We start from the raw sequence: 23,126 nt of genomic DNA, 5'->3' as shown, positions 1-23,126 counted from the left end.
GGCTATGAAGGCCGAATGTTGGAGCGACTGCAGACAGAAACCCTGAGGGTTGGCGATTACCCCCAACCAGAATAAAATCGCCAATCCCAGAGTGAGTGCATCCTAGGGGTGGATGCGGTGTGTGGCTTGTAGCCGAGACTACAGCCAGAGAGGGCCAGGAAGCCTGACGGCTCCTGGTGTGTTACAGTAGATGCTGTAAGTGGTTCCCCTCTCTCGTATGAGCAGTGCCTTCGGCAGCAGATTTGGTGGCTCATCTGCTGGTACCAATAATTGTCTTTTGCACTAGGTTAGGGCCCTGCCTGGACTTATTTGTGTTCTGTTGCATTTTGTTGTTATATTGTGATGTATTTGCTTTTGTGGGCTATGGTTGCATTGTTTGTTTGCTAAGAAAATTGTATATATGAAGACTATATGGCAGAAAACCCTAAGGGGTGGACTGTAGGGTAAGGAAAAATGTCAGGCTTTTCTGCCCTCCCGCCATTAGAATAGATGACGGAACCCTGTGGTCCCGAATGCATGCCTGATGGCGGGCACCTGGAGTAGGGTATGGGCATAGGTAGATGGGATTCACCTGGGCTAAGACTGTGCTTTTTAAGGGCAGCGTCATGGGGACGCCAACAGAAGCCGAGGAAAAGCCTAAGAGAAGCCAAGAGAGAAGCAAAGAAGCAGAAGCAGAGAACGCCGGAGAGCCCAGATAGAGTGAAGACCTGCTAGGGGCTGGGAGGACTGCCAGCCTCCCAGCCCCCCAGCACCCCTGCCTGCTGTGTACTGGATAAATCCCAATAAAAGACCTGCAAAAACCACTGAGGACTCTGACTCCTCCTTTACCCAGTCTGCTGGATCAGAAAACCTGCACTGTGTCCATTCCTGACTCTACACAGGGTTTGTGGCAACAGGATCAATGGGGTGGAGCCTGGACCTGACACATCTCTGAAATCCCTAAGGACAGGGACTGGGTCTGCTGTGCTCACAGATACCTGGCACAGCAGCTGCCAGAGGGTCAACTCTTGGTAGACATGTGGTAGGCAACGAATATGCATCTAGTCTTTTGCCCTGTAGCTATACCAAATTTTGGACTTTAAAAATAATGCTTCAAGGTAGATGTGAGTATCCCCACTTTATAGATGAGAAACCCGAGGCTTAGAAATATAAGAAATAGAGCCCTAAATCACATAGCCAATGAGAGACAGGGTAGGGATTCAAAGGCCACTCAGGGACTTCTCACACCCCACTCTGCCTCCACTAACCAGAACTGGCCAGGGGCCTACATCCTGGCCCAGAGGCTGGATGGGAAAGGGGAGAAAATGGACAAACAGGATCCAGCTCCTGCCTTTGAGGCCTAATTGCATTAATAGTAATTAGGTAATGGCATTAGGGACTAGGGGGACATCAGAGTTCCAGCCCCTCTTCTAAACCAGTCCCTTTTGGGGGCTGAAGTACACTTGTAGGATATGATTTCCAGACATAAAGAAAACCTTGCCCCAAGGACTGAAATTTCACCAGCAGGTCATCCCAGTAAGCCTGGTGGCATCTAAGTCTCTAGATTACTAATGTGGTCCCGTCACATCCTCTTTGCCTACCTTTAGACATTGCTGTGGTGACCATCTGCATGCAGGTGTGTTTGGGCAGCACCTGTCGGGCCCTGCTGGCACCACATCCACCAGGCTGCTGTGCAAACCTGGGACAGCTGGGGAGGGAACATTCTTGGGCCACTGACCACTAGGGAGTGAGCTAGTGGATAAATACACCCTCTTCCTCTGCTGGTGGGAGTAGGAAGCCCAGTGAGAATGCACCCTGGTTGCCTATGACGATGACCAGCTGTCAACCTTTGTCTCAGCTCTGGGCTCAGGCAAAGGCCTCAGGCTTTGATATCCTATGAAATGCAGGCCCCGTTATTATGAGTCATCATCACCTCAATAGTGTATGCAATCAAAGGTCCAGACAGGATGGTCAAGAACAGAGAAATCTGGGATTGCCACACCTACCAGCAGGAATTTAGGGCTCTGGGTCCTGCAACCCCAGACTGGGGTAGGGGCCAAGTATCATTCTCAAAATAGCCTGGCACCTGCCCTTCCTCTCCCCCTCTCCATGGGGGACCAGGCATTTGGGAACACAGGAGGCAGCAAAAGGCCACATCATATAAAAATCCCAAAACCTACAAAAAGGGCTTTCTCAATATACAGGACCCTCAAGACAAGCCTCCATTTGTAGTCCCTAAGCCCAAAGCACAGAGGATGCAGGAGCAGGGAGAGACAGCACCTGTCCCCTTGGGTCTACTGCCTGCACCCCTTGCCCTGGGTCACTTCTGCCAGGACCACAGAGAGGAAGTATCAGGATTCCTGCAGAACTTGCCAGGCAGTGAGCAACCTCCTCCTTCACCAATGCCCAGCAACCCTGGAGAACTCAAGGATCCTATCATTTAAACACCTCTAAGCCTTTACCTCTCTTCACCTGACCAACCCTCATTCCCCACTTAAGACTCAGCTCAGGGGTCACTTCTAGGGAACCTCCCCCAATTGCTTCCAAATGTGGGCTAGCTTAGGCACCATATCTGTGCTCCCATAGCCTTTGGGCTGGCTTTGTTTTCTTATTGCTTGGATCACATTCTTAACTCATTTGTCTGTCCCTGCTACAGCCAGCCCTGTAGCCACAGCATGAAGGTGGGCAGCCAGGCCGGCCGGTCCTCACTACTGGACACGGCCCACCAGAGAGGGATCTTGCTGGGCTGGAAACCATCTCAGCCCTGCTCAGTCCTGTTCATGCCCGCCCAGTAAGAAAGCTCACATTTCTTCCTTGACCCCCACCGCCTGCTTTCTTCAGCTGAAGTTAATAATTTTAAAGTAATTAAGTACAGCAAACCGTAACCGATTAAGTAAGGACTGGCAGTGGCCGGCGAAGCTGCACAACCTCACCTCTGCCTGGGCCTGTGTTTGGAGGGCAACAAGGCAGGGGCCTGAGTCCAAGTCCAACCTCCGGGGCCTGTACCCCCTGGCAGAGATAAACCTCTCCAAGCAGCCATCCGCCTAATGAGACTGTCAGGGGACTTCTTAACAAGATTAGGCAGGGCCGAGCTCTGCCTCACAGTGTGTAGAGGATTTCTATTCAATTAGTCGTTCAGAGTGGGGCAGCCTCGGCCTCCCGGGCAGCAGGAGCCCTCCACGGAAAGGCTGCCCCTTCCGACACTCCAAGTTCCGCCTCTTGTGGCCCAGTGTCCCGGGGTCCGTGGTGGCCTAAAGCATCTCTGACTGGGCAGAAGGATGAGCAGAGCTGGCCAAGGACACAGGGCAAGGTCAAGTCTCTGGCTTTTAGCCCAGGACTCCTCTTGTGATGGAGGCTAAATGGTTACATTGCTCTCAGACCCTAAAGAATGCACAAAGAAAGAACTTGTTTAACTTTTTCTCTCTGAGGCTTGTATTTATAGACAAGTAGTAGCAACAACCTTGAGCTGAGCCCTAGAGTCATGTGGAAACTGAAAACACAGAGAGAAGCAGCACGGCACCATGGCCCTGCACTCCTATTGTACATAAGCCTTTTCAAATTGGTTTGCATGGACTAACGGACTCACTCAGTCCTGGGGCTTAGTCCCCTATGTCTCCAAGAGGCTGTAAAATTCAAGAGATGGCAAATCTATAGGAGGACTGGTTTACAGCTTGGTGATCTTGGGTCTCCTCATTCACAGGGGTCCTGGGGTGACTCTCGTCCTCCCAATGCCAAGATTTTGTCTGTTCAAACTCCTGGTGTTATTCAACAACTGCACGTAACAACTGCATGCCCCGAACCCAAAGTCTCTCTCAGGCCAAGACAAAATTTCACTCCCATACCTGTAGGGAGGTACCACACCCACCTGCAGCAGGAAGTAGCTACAGAAGATTGAAACTGCAGTCCCTCTCTTGGGGTGATGAGATGGGAAGGGCCCAGGACAGAGACAGAGGGACGGGACTCTAGGACAGAGCTTTGTTGTTCCCATTGTTTTCATTGGGTTGGTAAACAGGGGTTAAATAAACATGTAAGAGGCAAAAGCTCCGATTGGAGAATGAGGTCAACTGCAGCCCCACCCCATGCCCCATCTAGCAATTCTGGAAAAAATCTATGCATGTTCAAGGACAAGGTGACCCAAACCCTACTTGTTTAAAACTCCCTCAATTTTGGTTAACCTCCAGGGTCCTATTATGGCTCAACAGTCATAAGAAACCAAAAACTGATCAGAACCAGCCTCAGGACCCAAGACAATTCTCCCTTGACTCAGCTGCGCTCTCCTTGAGCGTGTACTGTCACTTGCAATAAAAACTTCATTTCTCACTCACCCACTCTGACTCCTGCATGAATTCTTTCCTGCACCTAAGTCAAGAACCTCACTCCTCAGACCTTATTACCCAAAATTCATTCTCAGTCCCTTGGAACCTGAAAGGAACTCTTAGAGCAACACCAATAGATCATGTGGAAAAAGGGTGCAGAGACCCCTGCTCCTATTATGTGCCCAGGAATAGGAAAGACCTGCCCGGGTAGGGAAGGCTGAGCTCAGGGCCAAGGCCATGGATTAAGGCTACGATAAAGTCGAGCTGATATATAAGGTCAAAACCCAGCACCCTCCCTGCTTCCTGTAAACAAATGTTGCAACCCCACATATGCCCAGGCCTGGGACAGGCCTGGAACTGGCCTGGGAGTCCTGCAATGTGAAGCTCAGGGTGTCTATGTTCACAGGCCTCCCAGGCACTGACTAAGCCATGACAGGAGACATGCAGGGCAGCATGGTGATAAAGAGGGGCCGTGGCCATGGCCCCAGCTAAAGGGAGCAGAGTGGCCAGGGGTGGCCACCTGAAGAGCATACAGAGCTGAGACTGTCAGGAGATAGGGAGAAGGAGGCATGGGGCCCAGTGGGTGGTTGTTTTTGTTTTATTGTTGCCCTTTAGACTTTCTGCTGGCACAGCATGGGCACCAGGGCATGCAGCAGGGATGAGGCTGGACACCTGGCCAAGTCCATGAGGACTTAAATGCCAAGCACAGGCATCAACCTGCAGGCTGGAGCCCAGGGGTCTGGCCAGTCATGAGTGTCTGAAAGGTGCACTGGTGGGCTCTGAGGGGTAATGCTGGGCAGGGGCCTTAGCAGATGTACTCGTTGCCTGTCTGTGCACACATAGTGTGTCCCACAGGTGTGGTCAGGGCAGAGATGGCATGCAGCCCCCATCTGACTGCATCCTGCCATCTCAAAACTCCCCTGGAGCACTTGCCAGTACTGATCAGTGGGTGCTGATACTCATCACAGACCTGCCGTCCTCCCTCTAATGAAGTTAATTTTCTTGGCAGGAGCTAAGTCGCCTGACACAGTCGGACCCCCGAGCTATGCTCAGACAGGCTTTTCCTGATGAGGTTTTGATCATTAACAACAACAGAGCTTCAAAGCCCCTCCAGCCTCAGCTCACCGAGAGTTCTAGCACCTGCATCTTCAGAGACCAACACAGCAGAAGTGGTGGCTACATCCTTCCAAACAGGCAGGCACGGCTTACCAGCCCCCCACCCCCGGGGCACCCACAAAGGGGGTGCTGGTAGGGGGTGTTGGGAGTGTTTCCCCTGCCCCTGCCCCCGCCAAGCCCTGAGCTGCCAAGGCATCATCCCAGACCTACAATAGTTCTTCCCTTCACCAATCCCTTCTCCTGCCCTTGCCTGGAAAAGGCAGAGGCTGGGACACTGTCATCTACACTCCGCACACAAAGAGATTGATGCTCTGAAATCTCCAGGGGACTCCCAGGAAGGAAGCGCTGGTCCTGACTCACACTCAACACCCAGACAGCCAGCAGCCCTCTCAGCCCCAAGGGCTGGCACTTGGAGCACTCCCCCTGGGCTCCCCCAAGCTTAAGCTTCCCCTGTGTGGTTTCCTTCCCCTACCACCTGCACTCACTCCACCCCACAGGCAGACCTCAGGACACAGAGGGTATAGACAGGTCAAGGCCCTGAGCCCTGACAGGACAGCTCAGGCAGGAAAATGCCTTCCCAAAAAGGGGCCTCCAAAACTGTTTCCCATTCCAGCCAGAGAGGGTAGGAAATCCCAGCATGATCCTTTGTGCTGGCCTTGGAATGCCCCCAGAGAAGCGGCCACTGCCAGGGAGAGAGGTGGTGCCATCACACATGCACACGCACTCATGCATACCAAGCAAGGGTACTCTGCCCAGACTCCATGGAATGCTCAACAACCTAACCCACACCCTCCAACATTCCCCGCTTAGTGCACTGCCGACCATGCCACCTTCCCCCAGAGGCATGGCCATCCCCAGCCTGTCCCTTGAGGAACACTGGACATAGGCACTCTGTGCAGCCCCTGCTCAGTGCTGTGGGTTATGCAGTGTTGTCCCTTAGCCATCAAAAGCCTTTATCAGGCACAAAGGAAAAGCGCTGGGCCAGCTCCGAGCTGAGGCTCCAGGTAGGGGTCAGTGACAGGATGTGATACACCCTCAGAGCTCTCAAGTGCCCTCAGGTAGGCCCAGGCTGGCAATGTGCAGAACTTGGAGCTGACCCACCTGGTTGCTTGAGCCACCAGAGCCCCAAGAAGGACAAGCTAAGGCAAGTGTCCCAAAAGACACCCAGGACCGAGGAGGAGCAGGGTGCAGGGTGTCTGTGTTCACAGGCCTCCCAGGCACTGACTAAGCCATGACAGGAGACATGCAGGGCAGCATGGTGACAAAGAAGGGGCCTGGTCATGGCCCCAGCTAAAGGGAGCAGAGTGGCCAGGGGTGGCCACCTGAAGAGCATACCAAGCTGAGACTGCACCATGACAGGAAAGGCAGCAAGGGCCCCAGGCCCACCTCAACATCTAGCACTGCCCCCCCTCACACACCTCAAGTGAACATCACTGAGCCAACCCCAGGAAGCCAAGTCCAGTGCCTTTTCAGGTCTCAGAGCTTTTGGGCCTGGAGTGTGGCCCTCCCTCCTCACCCTGCTTCTGAGCACACAGATAAAAGGCAGAAAAAACTGCCCCGCCCCCCAGCAGAACCTAGGAAGGACCACAAGATTTCACCCTGTACCAGCAGGAGCGGCTGCGTGGGAAGAGAGACCAAGGAGTGTCAGCCAGCAGGTCAGGCTGAAGCCAAAGGTGCCAGGGCTCAGGCCACAGCAGGAAGAAAGCATAGATGGTTTGAGCCAAGTGCTCCAACTAAGGCCAAGTGGGGTGGGCCTCCCCAGTGGCACAGTGGTTGAGCGCTGGGCTGCGAAGCGGCCCGCAGCCTCTGCAGCAATCCCCGGCTGCTGGCGAGGGTCCCACATGGCACGCAGACCTCTCCTGCCGCCCGCTGCTCCCCTCAGCAGTGTACTTCGTCAGTCTGCCTGTTCTGCTCCCCACTCTGGCTCTGGTGAATCCTCTCACCCTCCCACACTTCTGACTGTACCCAGTGCTTGTATAAATAAATAAATCTTTAAAGGCCAAGGGGGAGATGGTGTCCAGTGGATGGGTCCATCTCTCTGCCCCAGCCTGTGGTTGGCAGCACCCTCGCAGGGCCCAGATATCAAGGCGAGTCACAGGCTTTGACAGAGATCTGAGAAGACAGAGCAAATGACAGCCAGGACACAGGGAGAATGAATGCCTCCTCTGCATAGCATGTGCCACCCCCCATAGCCCAATCCCTAGCTCAAGACTGAGCAAGCCTCTGCTGGGTGCCCCCATGGGCAGCTGCTTTCTAACAGTCTCCCTCCTGCCAGACATACATCACCCCTTTAGATATATCGCCACAGCCTCTGGCAGTCCCATTTTATAGATATTGAAATTGAGGTTCACAGATGGAGAGTAGCCTTTCTGGACCACAGTTCATCAGTTACAGAGCTAGGATCTGAAGCTGACCTGCATGACACCTTGCCACTAAATAGAACAAGTGATGCTGGCCCCGTAGCCTGCTAGGGGATGGAGAAGGAATGGGCTGGACTTTGGGCACCCTGCAGCAAGATCACAGCACCACACAGGTGTGGTCTGCCGGCTCCCAAGCCCCAGCCCACACATGTGGGTCCAGGAAGCCCTCATCCAAGCCATGTCATCAGCACCGCCCTCATTCCCTAGTCTCCTGGGACACCCAGAAATGCCAGGGCTCAATTCCCCTAAAGCTGCCCTAAAAGTTACAGGGACTGTGGAAGCTTGCCCGGGTCAGGTCAGGTAGTAGAAGGAGGCCAAGGACCTCTGGGACTGCTCAGGTTGGTACTGAGACGATCATCCTACCTGTGTGCCAGCCTTGGCAAGGTATTTTAGTCCATTTCCTCAACTCACCCTCACAGCTGTCCTTTCTGTTGTCAGTCACATTTTCCAGTCGTGGAAACTGACATAACCTGCCCAGAGTCAAAAGCAGAGCAGGCAGAGGAGGCTGCCCTCCTCCCTACCATCTGTCTAAGTGAGAGCAGGGAGACTCCCTCTGCCCCAGCACTCGGCTCTGGGCACCCTCTATTCTCATGCAGAGGGTGGAAGACCAGTGAGAACTGGGCACAGACAGATGCAGGGGCAGGCAGAGATGGAGCTACAGCCTCTGGCGAAGGACTGACATGAAAGAAGCCAACTAGGTAGACAGGAGCGGCCAGGGTCACATGTCCCAGATCTGGGTCTGGCAGAAGGAAGAGGTGCAGCCAGGGCTGAGGACCAGGCCAGCCTCATTCCCTGGGATACTGACCTGCCCATAGCTTAGGTCTAGAAACTGATAAAGGGGGCCATCTAATCACCTCCTAACACCCTGTCCATGCTTCAGCCCAGAATGGAGAACTTTGGGTCTGTCTCTTCCCAGTCCATGGCCATCCATGGCCAGTTTAGAGGTGGGGAGGAAGGCCTTGAAGAACCCAGCTGATGGGTATTGGATATAGATCCTGCACACCCCTGACTCCCAAGCCTGTCAGAGAGCCAGACTCCCAAAGAAAAGGGCTGTCACAGGCCAGCCGATAGCAGAGGAAGAGCTGCTGCCTCAGCCCAGTGCTGTATGTAGCAGCAGAGAAAGCTACTGCTGTGTGAGGAAGCAGGGGCAAGAAGGGCACAAGGCCAAGGCAGGGGAGGTCTGTAGAAGGATCAGGGAGTTCTGCTGCGGTCATAGGAAATACAGACCTGACAAAAATCCAATGATGGGAACTCACTGGTACCGGCCATCAGTGGCCAAGACTGGACACCAATCTTCACCTCCTTACTTAGGAAACACTTAACCCAAATCTTCTGAAAGCTGGGCCTGTGAAGGTCCTATTTTACAGAAAACAAAATTGGTAGACCCAGAGAAACGTACAGATGGGAGCCTGGTTATCGGTGGGGACCTATACCTTCTGACTTCCTACCTGACCAAAGGGCTGCCCAGAGTTTTCTGGAGCAGAGGGACAGGTAAATGAGTGAGCAAAGGGAATTGATAAGACTCAAGGATATGGTGAAACTAGGGTCCAACTAAAACTGGTTTTGGTTTTTGTTTCTTTTTTTGCTATTGTCACCAAAGAAATAGAACTTTTTTGACATAAGTAGGAGAGTAGGTATTTGAGTTGTTCACCAAATATTTCTAGTTCTTCCCTCTTCTAGGTATTTCATAGGACTACTGTTGCTGGATCCTTATTGACTTATGACTTGGGACCAAAGGTTAGTTTCAGCCAATAAGAAGGAGAAGTAATACATGTCATGTCCAGGTTCCCTTCCCTTCTGTTACATAGTCAAGCTAAGTGGCCATGATGAGCCAAGATGGCCATGATGGACATTAATCATGAATAGGAGATATAGTTTTGTTACATTAAAGCATGAGATTGTGGGGTTATTTGTTACTACAACATAACTTAGTCCAACCTGACTAATATAAAGAAAATCACAAAACAAAACCAAAGGGTAAAGACAAATAGGCACTTCTTGGGTAGACGAGTCTAGAAAGATTCACATCCAGGGATCAGACTGGGTTACAAATTATTTGGGACCAAGCAGTACAGTCTGAATGTTCTAAGTTTATAATTAACAGCATTTTCTGTAAGGCCAAAAGACCAAGTAAAGAGGGAAGACACCTGTTGGAGGGGACAGTTAGAAGATTTTGACCTAGTAGCTACAAGGATTTGAAAAGATAACCTGTCTGCTGCCCTTGCAAAATATATACTTGGATGCTAAGGAACAGCCTTCACTGTCTTCAAGAGAAACCTGAATGAGTGGCCCCAACATACTTCACCAGACAAGAAGGTTGGCTGAACAGGAAGGTTGGCCATGTCACCAAGAATAGAAATAGCAGCAGCTTGGAGGCAACAAGACAAGTGTCTCACTGGACCTAAGACCTCCTACACACACACCTGATAGGAAATGTCCATGTGGTCACTGCCAGTTAAATCCAACCTCCCAAACTGAGGGGAAAGGCCATGGTAATGGGAATACCAAAAGGGAATCTCTAGAATCCAAAATATGGGGACATGAGTGGGACAGGAATATAGACTACAAAGTGAGAGTGTGAGTACACATGCCCGCACAGATAGGAATGTTGCTAGAATGAAGGAGAACTCTGAAGCCTAGGACTGTACTACCTGACCCCAAGCAATTTCTAACCCAGTCTGATCCCTGGATGTGAATCTTTCTAGACTTGGCTACCCAGGGAAGTTCCTATTTGTCTCTACACTTTGGTCTTGTGCTGTGATTGTCTTTGAACTGGTCAGGATGGACTAAATTAGGCTGTAGTAACAAACAATCCCACAATCTCGTGGTTTAGTGTAACAAAACTGAGGAACAAAAGCTGTGGAAAGATGGCAGTCATTCCTTTTATACAGTCCCAGAAATCAAGAAAGGGGACCAGATGGTACCTGTCCCCAGTCAAACTCTAGTCAGGTCCCTCAGTGCCTGCAGCCACAGCCACAGTCATCTTCCGGCTTGAAGCATCATTGGCAGCAGACCCTATGGGAACCATGAAATGCAGATCTATGAGGCAGCTAAGTAAGACTGACCTCTGTAAGAGCCCCACCCTGGGTCCTAGGTGGGTGGGATAGAGACAGGAGAGGGGAAGAATAACCTGTCCAGGCAAAAAAGGACATCATGGGCACACATGGTAACACAAACTTAGAGTCTGGCTACTCAAAACTCAGATTCCTCTAGGAACTTCCTGAGTTAGGCACAAGAAGCTTCCCGGCCCAGGGAAGGAAGTCCATGTGTCATTGGAGCACACTGATAAGTGTGTGGAGTCCACCAGACTAACAGTGCCCCGTCTCCTGAGCGAGAGAGGTAGACATGGAGACATGGCCATATATCCCAACTGACTCCAGCAGGTCTGGCTGAGACAAGGGGATGCCAGTGTGTAAGCAGGAGTGCAGCCCCCCAGGCAGAGGATGGGTAGCCAGCAGTGTCTACTAAGGACATAAGATTATGGCAAGGGAACAGTAGATTAATGGTCCAAAAAGACATCCTAATCCCTAGGACTGGGAATATGTTAGGCTCCACGGCAAAGTATTTCTAGCTGCAGATGGAATTAAGGTTGCTAATCAGCTAATTCTAAGATAAGGGGATTACCCAGCAGGACCAAATGGAATCACAAGGGTCCTGTGGAAAAGGAGGCAGAAAATTCAGAAATGAAGATATGCGGACAGAAGCTAGGTCGGGGCGCACCCAATGTGAGAGGATCACCCCTCCACCACCCATGCACCACTGCAGGCTTTGAAGATACATAAAGGGGCCAGGAGCTGAGGAAGGCGGGCACATCAGGAAGCCGAAAAAAGCAAGGAAATGGATTCACTCCCTGAGCCTCCAAAAGGAATCAGCACTGCTGACACTTGCTTTTAGCTCACTGAGGCCCATGTCAGGCCTCTGACCTGCAAAACTGTAAGATTATAGATTTCTGTTTTTAACCAACTAAATTTGAGGCAGATTTTGTTTCAGCACCAAGAGTAAATGAACACAGCTGAGTGGATAGGGCTGATGGCACTGGGCCTACAGGCATTTTTACAATGACACTACCGTCACATTCAGGGAGACCCTGTGGATGTCCCCCCAGGCAGGGACCAATAAAGCTGCTCTCTGCGAGAATCCTGGGTCTGCCAGCAGGGGCTGCAAGGACACAACCACAGTGGGGCCTGGAATGGAAGCCAAGGGAAATGCCAGCGGTATCAAAGCCCAGGAGGAAGGCCATCTATAGAATGTCTAGATAGCAGTATGGCCCTTGAGGATAGGGTGACCACCTATAAGTGGCCAGCACAAAATGAACAAGATGGACGACCAGAGGGACATCAACAACTCACCCTGTTCTATTTTCATTTTATTTCATTCTTTTATCCTGTGAACAGCAAGCTAAACCTGGGTGATTATCACCTTTTCTTCCTAAAACACTTCTGTGCTTATTGTAACTAAAGGGAATATTGCTTCACATACATTGCTTTTTCTTTCTCTTCCCTAGATTGTTATCTTTCTACTCTATGACGGATATATCTACAGCAGAGCCAATAACTCCAGTCTTTTACTTACAGTAAAAGGTAATACTGTGAATGGAGAAGACTCATATTCAGCCAGTTCTCTTATGCATTTATGCATTTATGTAATCTTCCAGTTGAGCAGGCACTTTAAAACAATGCAAATTTTTTTATTTAATGAACCAGTATCTCTTTGAGTATCTAGAACACAAATTTTCATGCTTATTTTAATATGGATTTTGCCAACTAAATCTAAGATACCACATTCTTAGATTGAAAACTCACTTGTGTTATTATTTGCTAAATTTAAATCCTCAACATAAGCTTATTTCATTAAATGCGATCCATTCTTTCACATAAGCTGACTGACTATCTTAAAAAGTAGTTTGTAAAGAATTTGTACAAAAATCAACCTGAAGAAATTGTAGGTATATGTCATAGGATCAACAAATCAAAGTAGAGTTTCTTGTTCTCTTCTCCTTAGTAACACTTAAGCATATCTCAGCATAATGATTTCATTTTTTAAAGTGGTTTTGAATATTGAAAAATATATGCATGTAATCTCTACAAATAGTTCATGATGATTTCAGAAAAAAATCAACACTATGTCAAATTTAAAAAGCTGGGCTACTAACTGGACAGAATGGAAGCTCTCAGCACTTCTAAAATACAGTGGGGAAGGGCCTCTCTGGTGGCGCAAGGGTTGAGACACAACCTATGAAGCAATCCGCAGCCACTGCAGCACGAGTTCGATTCCCGGAGAGCCAGGGATCAGCCCACATGGCGCAGCAGACCTCTCCTGGCTCGCCCACTGCTCCCCTCAGCAGTGTACTTCGGTCACTCTGCCTGTTCTGTTCCCCACTCTGTCTCTGGTGAGTCCTCTTACCCCCCACACCTCTGGCCTGTGCCCAAGCTCTTGCATGCATAAATAAATAAATCTTTTTAAAAAAATAAAATAAAATACAGTGGGGGAAAAAAGACCAGAAGGGAATCAGAATGAATGTTTTCTTTCTCTTGATGCCTTCCCATATCTTCCACATTTTATATAATAAGCACGCATTGGCCTTTTTCTTTTTTACATTTTCAAATTAACAACATGCTCATTGCAGCAATACATTTCTCTTATAATCAGGGAGAAAAAGGTGAAGTAAAAAGCTGAAAATGAAAATGTCAGTTAGGGTCTACTTTCAAGGAATTCACTAGCTTCAGAAACAATACCACTGAGGGCCTCCCCAGTGGCGCAGCGGTTGAGCGCTGGGTTGCGAAGCTGCCCGTGGCCGGTTCGATCCCCGGCTGCTCCCCGGCCACCGGAGGAGGGTCCCACATGGCGCGCAGACCTCTCCTGCCGCCCGCTGCTCCCCTCAGCAGTGTACTTCGGTCCTTCTGCCTGCTCTGCTCCCCGCTCTGGCTCTGGTGAATTCTCTCACCCTCCCGTGCTTCTGACTGTACCCAGTGCATGTATAAACAAAACAAACAAACCAGCAAACAAATAAATAAAGCATGCCTCTATAAAAAAAAAAAAAGAAAAAAAAGAAACAATACCACTGAAAATATCAACAGCCGCAAGAGAAAATGAGATGGATGCACAGTTGGATGGAATGGAATTCAGGGAATCCATGTTTCCTGAACACCTACCACAGGCCCCCTGCAGACAATTTGTATTCTGTCTCTTCTCACTTAATACTCTCAATAATTCTATGAGGCAGTACTAGGGTCATTCCCTTTACCAGATAATGAGCATGAAATGCTCAAACAAACTCTGAGCAGGGGAGAGCGTCTTCCTCAGGGTCACACTGTGGACAGGGCAAGGAGTTAGATCCAGTTTCTTGAGCTCTAGCAACCAAGCTCTTATCTTTGCACAATACTACCTCTCAGGCCAAAAAATTCCAAATCCTTTGTTGGGCGGGGGGCATCATTGTGAATTTATCCAGCCCATGACCCGAGACGAAACTTTGCCCTTCATGTTTGGCCATGACCCTGCTAGAAATCCTTTTCTTTCCCACCCAAACTGTGTCTCTCACCCCTGTCCTGCTACAGTGATAGCGGGGGTCCAGAGCAGAGTTAAGATATCCACCAAGTAGAATGAAGCACAGAACATAGCCAAAGAAGGACTCTGAGTGCCCTGAGCACCTGCCCAGCTGAACCCCAGGTAAGGGGGGAGCCTCTGAGCACTCTCTGAACTCCCCAAGGTCCTCAAGGGGATGGTACCTCCCATCCATCATAGACAGCCAAGAGCTGTGCAAGGTCAGGATAACAATGTACATTTCTGCCCAGTGGACTCATCAAGTGAAAGCCCATGCCAGCTTTAACCAGCACACACTCTCTGAGCAACAGGCAGCCCACCAAACCTGGTCTGTATTCACTGCCTGGACAACTATGTGGAATCTAACTCCCTAGTCTGGAGGTGCACTCACACTCACAACTTTCTGAGAGCATCAGTCTGTCATCCTTGAGACATGTTCCACTTACACAAATAGAGGACCTGAGACCCAGAAAAGCAAGGTCTCCACCAGAAAAGGCCCCCAAGTGCAGCCGTGTGTCTCCAGGACAACGTTGCATTGGGGCTTAGAGGTTGAGTGATCCACAGCTATGTTCTGTTGAGCTGTACTGTGTTGTTTAAATTGAATAGTTAAAAATCAAATTTCACACTACGGAATAATATCAGCCATAAGTGAAGAGGAAATGTAGTCATTTCCAACAAAATGGAGGGTGTTTAAGAGAATTAAGTATGGTAAAAGAAATCAGAATGAGAAAACAAATAATGGACATTTACATCGCAGATGATTTGATAACATAAATACTTTCAAAAATTAGACACTAACAAACGCCACAAGAATTCTGAGGTTAAAGAGAGGGGAGGGGAAGGGCCAAGGGGCATAAAAGTTGGGGTGGGGGAGAATCTTCTCTCATATCCCTCATTTGTTAAGGTACCGCTGATATTATCAACTTGTATACCAAAAAAATAAATAAATGAAAGTCCACATTTGGGCTCCTCTTAAAAAAAAAACGGCAGCACATTTACAACACTAGGATGGCAAATCAGCTGAAACTGTAATACCTGATCCTTTTAATAGAGATGACTTCTGCACATCCCACACTCCGGTTCCACAGGGGCCACCTGACCAGTTCACCCACATGAGGTTGTAACCCTTTGCAAGAGCTTTATCTTCCCCTACTGATGGGGTCAGTGGCCATCATTCAGAGGCAAAACTAATGAGCATGAAATGCTCAACCCTGCGGAGGAGGACTCAACAGAAGCAAGCTGTCAGCATAAACGATAGAAATGGGGTGCAGGAAATACAGGCTTGTGGACTGTGTCCTCAGCTCTCAAGCACAGAGAACGAATGTCCACAGAGACAAGTATATAGGGACACTATCAAGGAATAGGAGGCATTCCTTAATGAGTGGCATGGTGAAAAACTTGCATCACTCCAGAACCCCACCAAGTTAGGATCAATCCTGCCAAAGGAGACCCACTCTTCCCCAGCCAGAGCCCACCCCAAGCACCTGCAGGCACTGTGAAGAAGGCATCGGGAAGAAATCCAGAGGCAGGCCATGTGGTGGTGAGTACTGCTGACAGGACATGACCTGTTCTTTGGTGAAAGAACAGGAATTCCTCCTCCCTCTACCAAAATTGGCAGTTACCAACGCTGAAAGCAGCTGTTTTCATAATCATGAACACCAGCCTCACCCCATTCACAACCACCCCAAAAACACAGGACTCCAGGATTGTTCAAATTCCTAAGACATCTGTGACCCTCCAGACACCAGAAGTGGGTCAGTTCTCTCCTCTGTTGCACCCAAGAATAGGAAAGTCCCCCCAAGGACCACCCTCCAGCATAAAGTGCTTCCCAGCACCAGCTCCATCATGCAGGAGGATCTGGACTTGGCGGGCCTGGGGGAGCTGGCCTGGAGCCCTCAACCAGCCCCCTACCTCCCTACAGGAGGAGGTGGGCAGACAGTGCATCCTGTGCAAACCTGTGCCACCAGCCATGCTCCTTCTACCTTCAGCACTCAGGCCAAAAGCCTGAGAGTCAAACCCAGGAGTGTGGGGAGCAAGGCGAAGTAGAGGAAAAGGAACTGCCACTGGGCAGAGCTCAGGGGAGGAGATTCTTAGGCCCTTACCTGGAAGCAGCAGTGTCATGGGGAGGAATCCCAGCTCCAGAGCCCTGCCTCCAGCCAGGTGGGAGGAAAGGGAAAAGGAGAGGAGAGAAAAGCAAAGGACCCCTTCCCTGCTGTCAGGACCAACCCCCTCCATGCACCTGTTACCCCCACAGGTGGACCATACCCCTCCCCCCAACCTCGCTCCCACCCCCCAGACAGAGGCTGCGACCACCGGCTACCGGCGCGGGCCAGATTTCCCCGCAGCCAGTCCTAACCCAACTCGGCTCCTTTCCTGGTCAAACAGCGCCCACCTCCGGCCCTGGCGGCGCCTCAGCCCGCGGCGGGGACAGCGAGAGAGAAACCGGCTACACCAAACACGGAGGAGGAGAACGATGGAGAAACGTCTGTTCAAGGCACTGAGCGGCCGCGGGGCGCAAGATGCGGTGCGTCCCAGTTGTGCCACGGAGAGAAGAGAACTACGGGCGGGCGCGCCTCGGTTCACAGGGAGGAAGACAACAGCCCATCGAGGTCAGGGGAGGTGCACCCGCACAGGTGCCCGGCGCGGAGACACGCCCACCCACAAACACCAGAGAAACAAAGGCAGTCCTGAACCACACACGCCTATGCAGCCAGCGTGGGTGCAAACGCGCACCCACCAAACTGGAAAGCAGTCGCGCAACCCCAAGACGCGCCCCGCGAGGAGCACAGCCGGCCGCGCACACAAGCTCTCCACTCGGCCACGCAGCGCAGGGCACTCCCGGCGCCGCCGCTTCGCGACGCGCGAGCGCACTGTGCGTGGCACCCTGGATGCCCAGGCGTACTGGGGGCTTCCCACCGCCAGAATGGTCAGTACCCCGGGGGTCCCCATTGCTGCGTCAGCTGCCAGACCACGACCAAGTTAGCCCTGAGCCACTCACCTTCCTGAACGGCCTGGAAGGGATTGTTGGCCTCGATGACCTTGATGGAATAGGTGATCTTCTCGCTCTGCAGGATGTCATCGTTGAGGCTCAGGTCTGACACAGCCAGCTGGAACACCCTGTCGTCCTTGGCTGCGTTCTCCTCGAAGATGGCACCTGAAGGAAAGGAGGGGTCAAGACCCAGGCGAGAGGAGGAGATCTCCCTTCCCAACCTACCACACCCTGGTCCTATGGTCATGATGCTGGCAGGAATGCTGGTTGCCAGGTGGTGGAAGTTCTGGGTGAGGTTCCAGCTTGATTAGGCAGTTGAGATTCTGCATGGTCGACCAGAACAGGAATGTGCCCATACACGTGCACACAGTTGACCATTTACACATGCACATCACACATGCTACCACCAGGTCATACACATGCCTCAAAACCAAGTCACCACATGTTTGGGCCATGCCCTACACAACGGACTCAGTCAAACAGTAACCAAATGCCCTGACATGGCCCTAAGCGTCCCATTTCAGGCACCAGGAAGTTCCCCCAGAGGGCAGTGTCCTCTGCCCCAATCCCGGAATGAAATGACTTCCTTTTGCCCAGAGCATCCCCTTTTGAGTGAAGCTGAGCCGGCAGATCCAGAGGTTTTCTGTACAGGGGTCTTCTTCACACAGAGATCTTGGACAGGCAGCAGCTCAGCCTCAGCCTGGCTCCAAGCAGCAGCTGCCCAAGAGCCCTGAGCTCAGCTACCTGCTCGTCAACCCTACTGGCTTCTTCTTCCTGCCCTGGGAGGGGGGGGAATCTCCCCTAGACCCTTTGCTTTCTGACACAGCAGCGCTGAGGGGCTCAGAAAGAGCCACGTTGAAAGGGTGTTGTAGACCCATTGGACAGCTCCTCCAGGGCGGCCTTCAGCTAGCTAGCCCTTTGCCCGCTTAGCATTGCCTTGGCTGACTCTGCGCTTCCAGCAGAGATCTGTCAGACTCACTAAAGCCTGGCCCTGCAGCCTGGGCAACTCTGGAGTCCACCCCCACTGATCAGGCTCCCAGGGTCCCCATGGTCCCAGGGCTAGGAGCTGGGAGGAAGAAGGGAGGTTCCGGTACCACTGATACACCCAGAGCCGCAATGCTGACCTAGAGACCCAACACCCCCACACCTAGCAGGCTTGGCCCCGCGTCCCTGCTGGGAGTAGTTGCAGTTCACAAAGCCCAGGTCTAGTCTCTTGCCACCCCTCCCCAAGATCCCACCCTCACCCCACTAGTCCCTTCATCCCAGCCTTTCACACCTCCCAACCCCCAGTTTCTCTGGGCTGGCTGGTCTTTCCCAACTTCCGGAAAGGCGACTGCAGGGGGCTCCCCCACAGCAACCGCTGTCAGCCCCCCTAATCCAGCCCAACTTCCTGAGATTCCTCGCAGGCTGCTACCAACTCCCACACACTCCCCCTCCCTGGGCCCCTCCTCCTACCCCCTTTTGCTCATCTCTCCCATTCTCTCCCTTCATCCATCTCTTCCCGCTCAGCCCGCAGCACACACTACCTCCCACCCCTGCCCACGCTTCTTCACAGCTACCTCTACCCCACCCGTCTGCCGGCCCCCAAGACTTGGACCACAGGAAACTCTGGGACTGTCCAGGATCGGGCTGCAGTCGCCACAACCAGATACACACACACCCACACAGACACCGAGAGAGCAGACACCAGGGAAACAAGCAGACACTGTGTCCACTCTAACAGGCTGACAGTCGTGCGCACACCACACAGGCTCAGATGGCCCCGCACACCCCAGTGCCCTCTCGCAGCGACACCAGCACCTTGCCAGGCGCGCCGACGAGCGACAAACGCAGACAACACCCACCCACCCACATCCACGCGCGGCTCCGATCGGGCCTCTTCGACCCTGCCCTGCCAACTTGGCGAGACCCCCGGCCCTTCCCGCCCCCTGCTGCTCCGAGCTGCGCGGAATCGCGGGTCGCAGACGGCCGACCGCCCGGCAGCGGGCGCGGGTTTGGACGCGCGTCCAGCCCCGGGCTCTCAGTTGCGGCCCTAAGTGTCGGCCGAGGCCGCGGGGCCCCGCGCGAGGATCGGAGCCCGGGAGAGTCGCGTGGAGCCCGCGGGAGCGCGACGCGGCCCGTGCCCAGCTCCTCCGCGGGGAGGCGCGGCGCGGCCCTCCGGGAGAGCACCGCCCGCCGAGCCCCCCGGCCGGGGAGCCGCCAAGTTTGGACGCCCGGCACCCCCGGCGCCGCCGTGGCCCCCGCCCCGCCTCGGCCCGGCCGCCCCGCTGCGCTCACCGATGTGGATGATGGAGTCGGCCCGCACCGACACGCACTGGCATATCCAGGGGAGAAGCCACAGCGTCAGCGCTTCCATGTCCCCCGGGCGCGCGGTTCATCCGCCCGGGCCCGGGGCGAGGCCGAGGGCAGCGCAGCGCGGGGAGGCGCGGGTCCGGGTGCAGTCCCGGGCCGCTCCCCGGGAGAGCCGAGCCCGCCCGTGCGTCTTCCCCCGCGCGCCCGCCCCTGCGCCCTGCGCCCGCCCCAGCCCAGCCCAGCCCAGCCCGGCGCGATCGGGCTCCCGCTCCCGCTCCGGCGGTGGCTGCGGCGGCGCTGGCAGCCCGTGCCCAGGCCGGCGCGGCGGGGGCGGCCCGCGGCGGCGGCGCTCCCCGCGGCACGGGCGGCTTCGGCGCGGGCGGAGGCGGTGGCTGTGGCGGCCGGGCCGGCGCGGCGGCTCCGGGCTGGCTGTGTGTCTGCGCCCCGGCGAGGAGCGAACTGCGGAGGACGCCCCCTCCCCTCCCCCTCCCCCGGCTCGCTCCCCCTCCCCTCCCTGCCCGCCTCCCTCCCCCTCCGCCCGCCTCCCGACCACGTGACTGCGGAGCCTCAGCCTCGCCGCGCCGCGCTCGCCCGCTCGCGGCTCAGAGGGGGCGCGGGTGCTCGGCGCTCCGGGTCGGGGGGCCGCCTGGAGACCGGCGCGGCGGCGGGGACCCATCCGGGCTGCGGCGCGCCGAGACTTGGCGGCCCTGGGCCTCGCGCCCCCCGGCTCGCCGGGGGCAGGAGGGTAGAGGAGGCACGACCACCACTGCCCTCGGTGGGCGCCCGGGAGCACCCACGCGCCAGCGTCCTCGGCCGCCGAGCGACTTGGGTCATTCCTCCCGCCCGGGGCAGTGAGCCCTTCGCGGACCCGGACCAGGGGTGGCGGAGAGAGAGGCGAGGCGGGGTCCTGAGCCGGGCACCGGGATGCTAAGGCAGTGGCGGAGCAGGAGCCCGGCCGCGGGCTCGAACCCTGGCTCGCCGCGCGCTGCTCGGCGGGCGCCCATCCCCCGCCCCGCGGGCCGTGCTCGCAGCCGGGAGTCGTGCAGGAGGCTCGGACTCTGAAGCCCAATTCATGGCCGGAAACCGGCGCAGCCGTGACCGCGGCGCCTGGACGTGAGGAGCCTTCCAAGCGGCCGGCGGGCTCAGATTCCGACCCTGCATGGAGCCTTGAAGCGCGAGCCCGGGCGGACAGCCCGGTCCTCGCGGCCAGCACGGAGCGGAGTCGCCCTCGCCGCCCGCTGAATGCCTCGGCCCGGCCATCTCCAGGTGTAGTGTAAAGCTGTTGTCCGCTCAAGCCGGGAAGGAGGTGGCAAATCGGACGCTCGGCACTCCCGACCCCATCCCACAAGGACTGGTCTCCACGTGGCGCACCCAAGATTTCTGAGAGACTGTTGAGACTTCCCAGACCCGGAGCCCGCGGAAGGCTGGCCTGGGCGCGCCTGGCAGCGCCTAGTGCAGGGGCTGCTTGCACAAACCCAGGAGCAGCCCTCGGAGGTGTTGTTGGCCTGGCCCCAAGGACCCTACCGAGCTCCATCCAAACCGTGCGCTGGGAGGCCAGGAGGGATTCAGCGATTCGGCAGCGGGCCCTTGCCTGGAACTTCCAGGGCAGTGGGAGAGGTGGACACCTAAACAGAACGTTGACGATGTGGCCCGGACCATGAATGAGCTACATATGCCCGCGCGCGCGCTGGACTGAGACCCAGCCTGAGAGCAAGAGCCAAGGACGGCTTCATGGAGGAGGTGACAATTCTAAAGGCTGAGTGGAGGTTACCAAGGGAGAAGGAAGAGTTGCTTTCAGGCATTAAATGCTGGTTATCTGAGCCAAGGCAAGAAGAAAAAGGATTATGTGTGTGTCTGTGTCCCAAGCTGCCAGCCATGGAGGAGTCATTGGCAAATTTTACTTTGGAAAGGTGGGGGAGGAGGCTGTGCAGACTTGAACAGTGAGGCAGCCCTTGCAGTGACTGACAAGATTGACTCAGCCGGCCAGGGGCAGCCTGGTGAAAAGGAAAAGCTGGGTTGGAGGAATAACAAGGAGTCACATGGGCAGACAAGGTGACTTCCAGGATGAGGGGCCAGTAGGCAAGCAGAGGAATAACCATACCTGCCAGAGGCACACCTGCCTGGGTACCAGTGTAGTAGCCACACAAACACAAAAAAATTAAAACAACTGTCTTAGGGGCCTTGCTTTATAAAACATGTCCCATCCAACCTCTCTAAATACCCCACACTTCGATTCTCATCCCCATAAAATCCCACCTTTCACTGGCTGAAACACAGTAGAAGGGAAGTAAAGGGGGGATTGTATTACGTAATGATTTGGCTGCTGTAAGGCCTGTCTCCACCCTGGAAGGATGATGGATGATGGATGCTCCTCTTGGAGCACAAACTTGAGGTCAGAGTCACAGGGTCAGGGGTCTCCAGACTCACTTGCTGGGCCCCTACAGTGGGTTAGTAAAGTAGGCATGTGATCCTTCCAACCCTGTTAGAAGTATTCATGATGAATATTTTGCCCAGAAGAGGTAGCATGACAGCAGTGGCACAAGTCTCCAGAACCCTGCCAAATTTTCAGAGGGCACCCTACCAACACACACACTTTTGGGAAAACCCTCAGTTTCTAGTCTAGATGATGAGGTTTCCCTGATTTGGGACCTGAGGGTTACCAGTCAGGTTGGAACCCCCAACTCTTGGCCTAGGGTAAGAGTTCACCTGTCCCAGGTACTCCCTTCCCCTTCAGCTCCCAAAGTGCAGGGTCCTTCATCCTCCCCAAATGCCTGTCTCCTGATGTGCACCTCCTCCTATACATCCTGAGCCAGGTCATTTTTCCCTGACAGAATGGAACACCTGGATACCCCTTGCTCTGGCCACAAAGGGTACATGACACAGGTCCCATTTGTCCCAGTACAAGAAAGCAGGCCCAGAAACCACCAGGGTCCTAGGCCTACCCTGCTCTGGGTAAGATTATTTTAATCCTATGTTGCCTGAAGTTGAAATTGCCTGGTTCCTAAGACATTAGCTATTTGTGGGGGCTTTATCAGGTCCATCAAGCCCTTACTTATTGATCCTGCCAGCCCCATCCCTTTAAGCCCTGATAAACTCTGGGACTATCAAAGCTGCCTCCCCAAAACTAGGATCCAAGGGAATAACTCTACCTGACAAAAAGTTTGCTCCTATTATAATATCCTGATAGGAGAACACAGATTAGTAATCTCTGGATTTTACAGTGCGTACCCATTTCAGAGGGGAAAACTGAGGCTCAGAGAACAGAGTGACTTGTCTAAGCCACCAGATGAGTTGCTGGCAGACCCAGGATTCAGTCCTCTTGGTTTGCTCTTGGCTACACAAAGGTGTATTCTCAGAAATTAAAACTGAATCAATAAATCTTTCTTTCCCAGAGTGCAACCAACACAATGGCTTTTACTAAAGAGGTCCTCAGTTATACTAATTCAAACTGCATTTATTCAGCTCTTACCACCT

The 23,126-nt window shown here is 53.5% G+C and overlaps 1 protein-coding gene across 1 annotated transcript in view; it reads right to left on the bottom strand.

Annotated features, from left to right (window-relative positions):
• The window catches only part of GRID1 (glutamate ionotropic receptor delta type subunit 1), a gene marked incomplete at both ends in the record, with an annotated part of 601,422 nt that extends 581,706 nt beyond the window's left edge, over positions 1-19,716 (bottom strand). Inside the window, 2 exons of the mRNA XM_084245065.1 lie at positions 17,370-17,525; positions 19,638-19,716. Coding sequence (XP_084101191.1) covers positions 17,370-17,525; positions 19,638-19,716 — 235 coding nt within the window. The remainder of the gene's footprint in view (positions 1-17,369; positions 17,526-19,637) is intronic.
• Positions 19,717-23,126: the final 3,410 nt, after the last annotated feature.

The sequence above is a fragment of the Talpa europaea genome (assembly GCF_964194135.1).
Source record: "Talpa europaea genome assembly, chromosome: 10".
In the NCBI taxonomy this organism is placed as follows: domain Eukaryota; kingdom Metazoa; phylum Chordata; class Mammalia; order Eulipotyphla; family Talpidae; genus Talpa; species Talpa europaea.
This window is presented reverse-complemented; position numbering and strand designations above follow the sequence as displayed.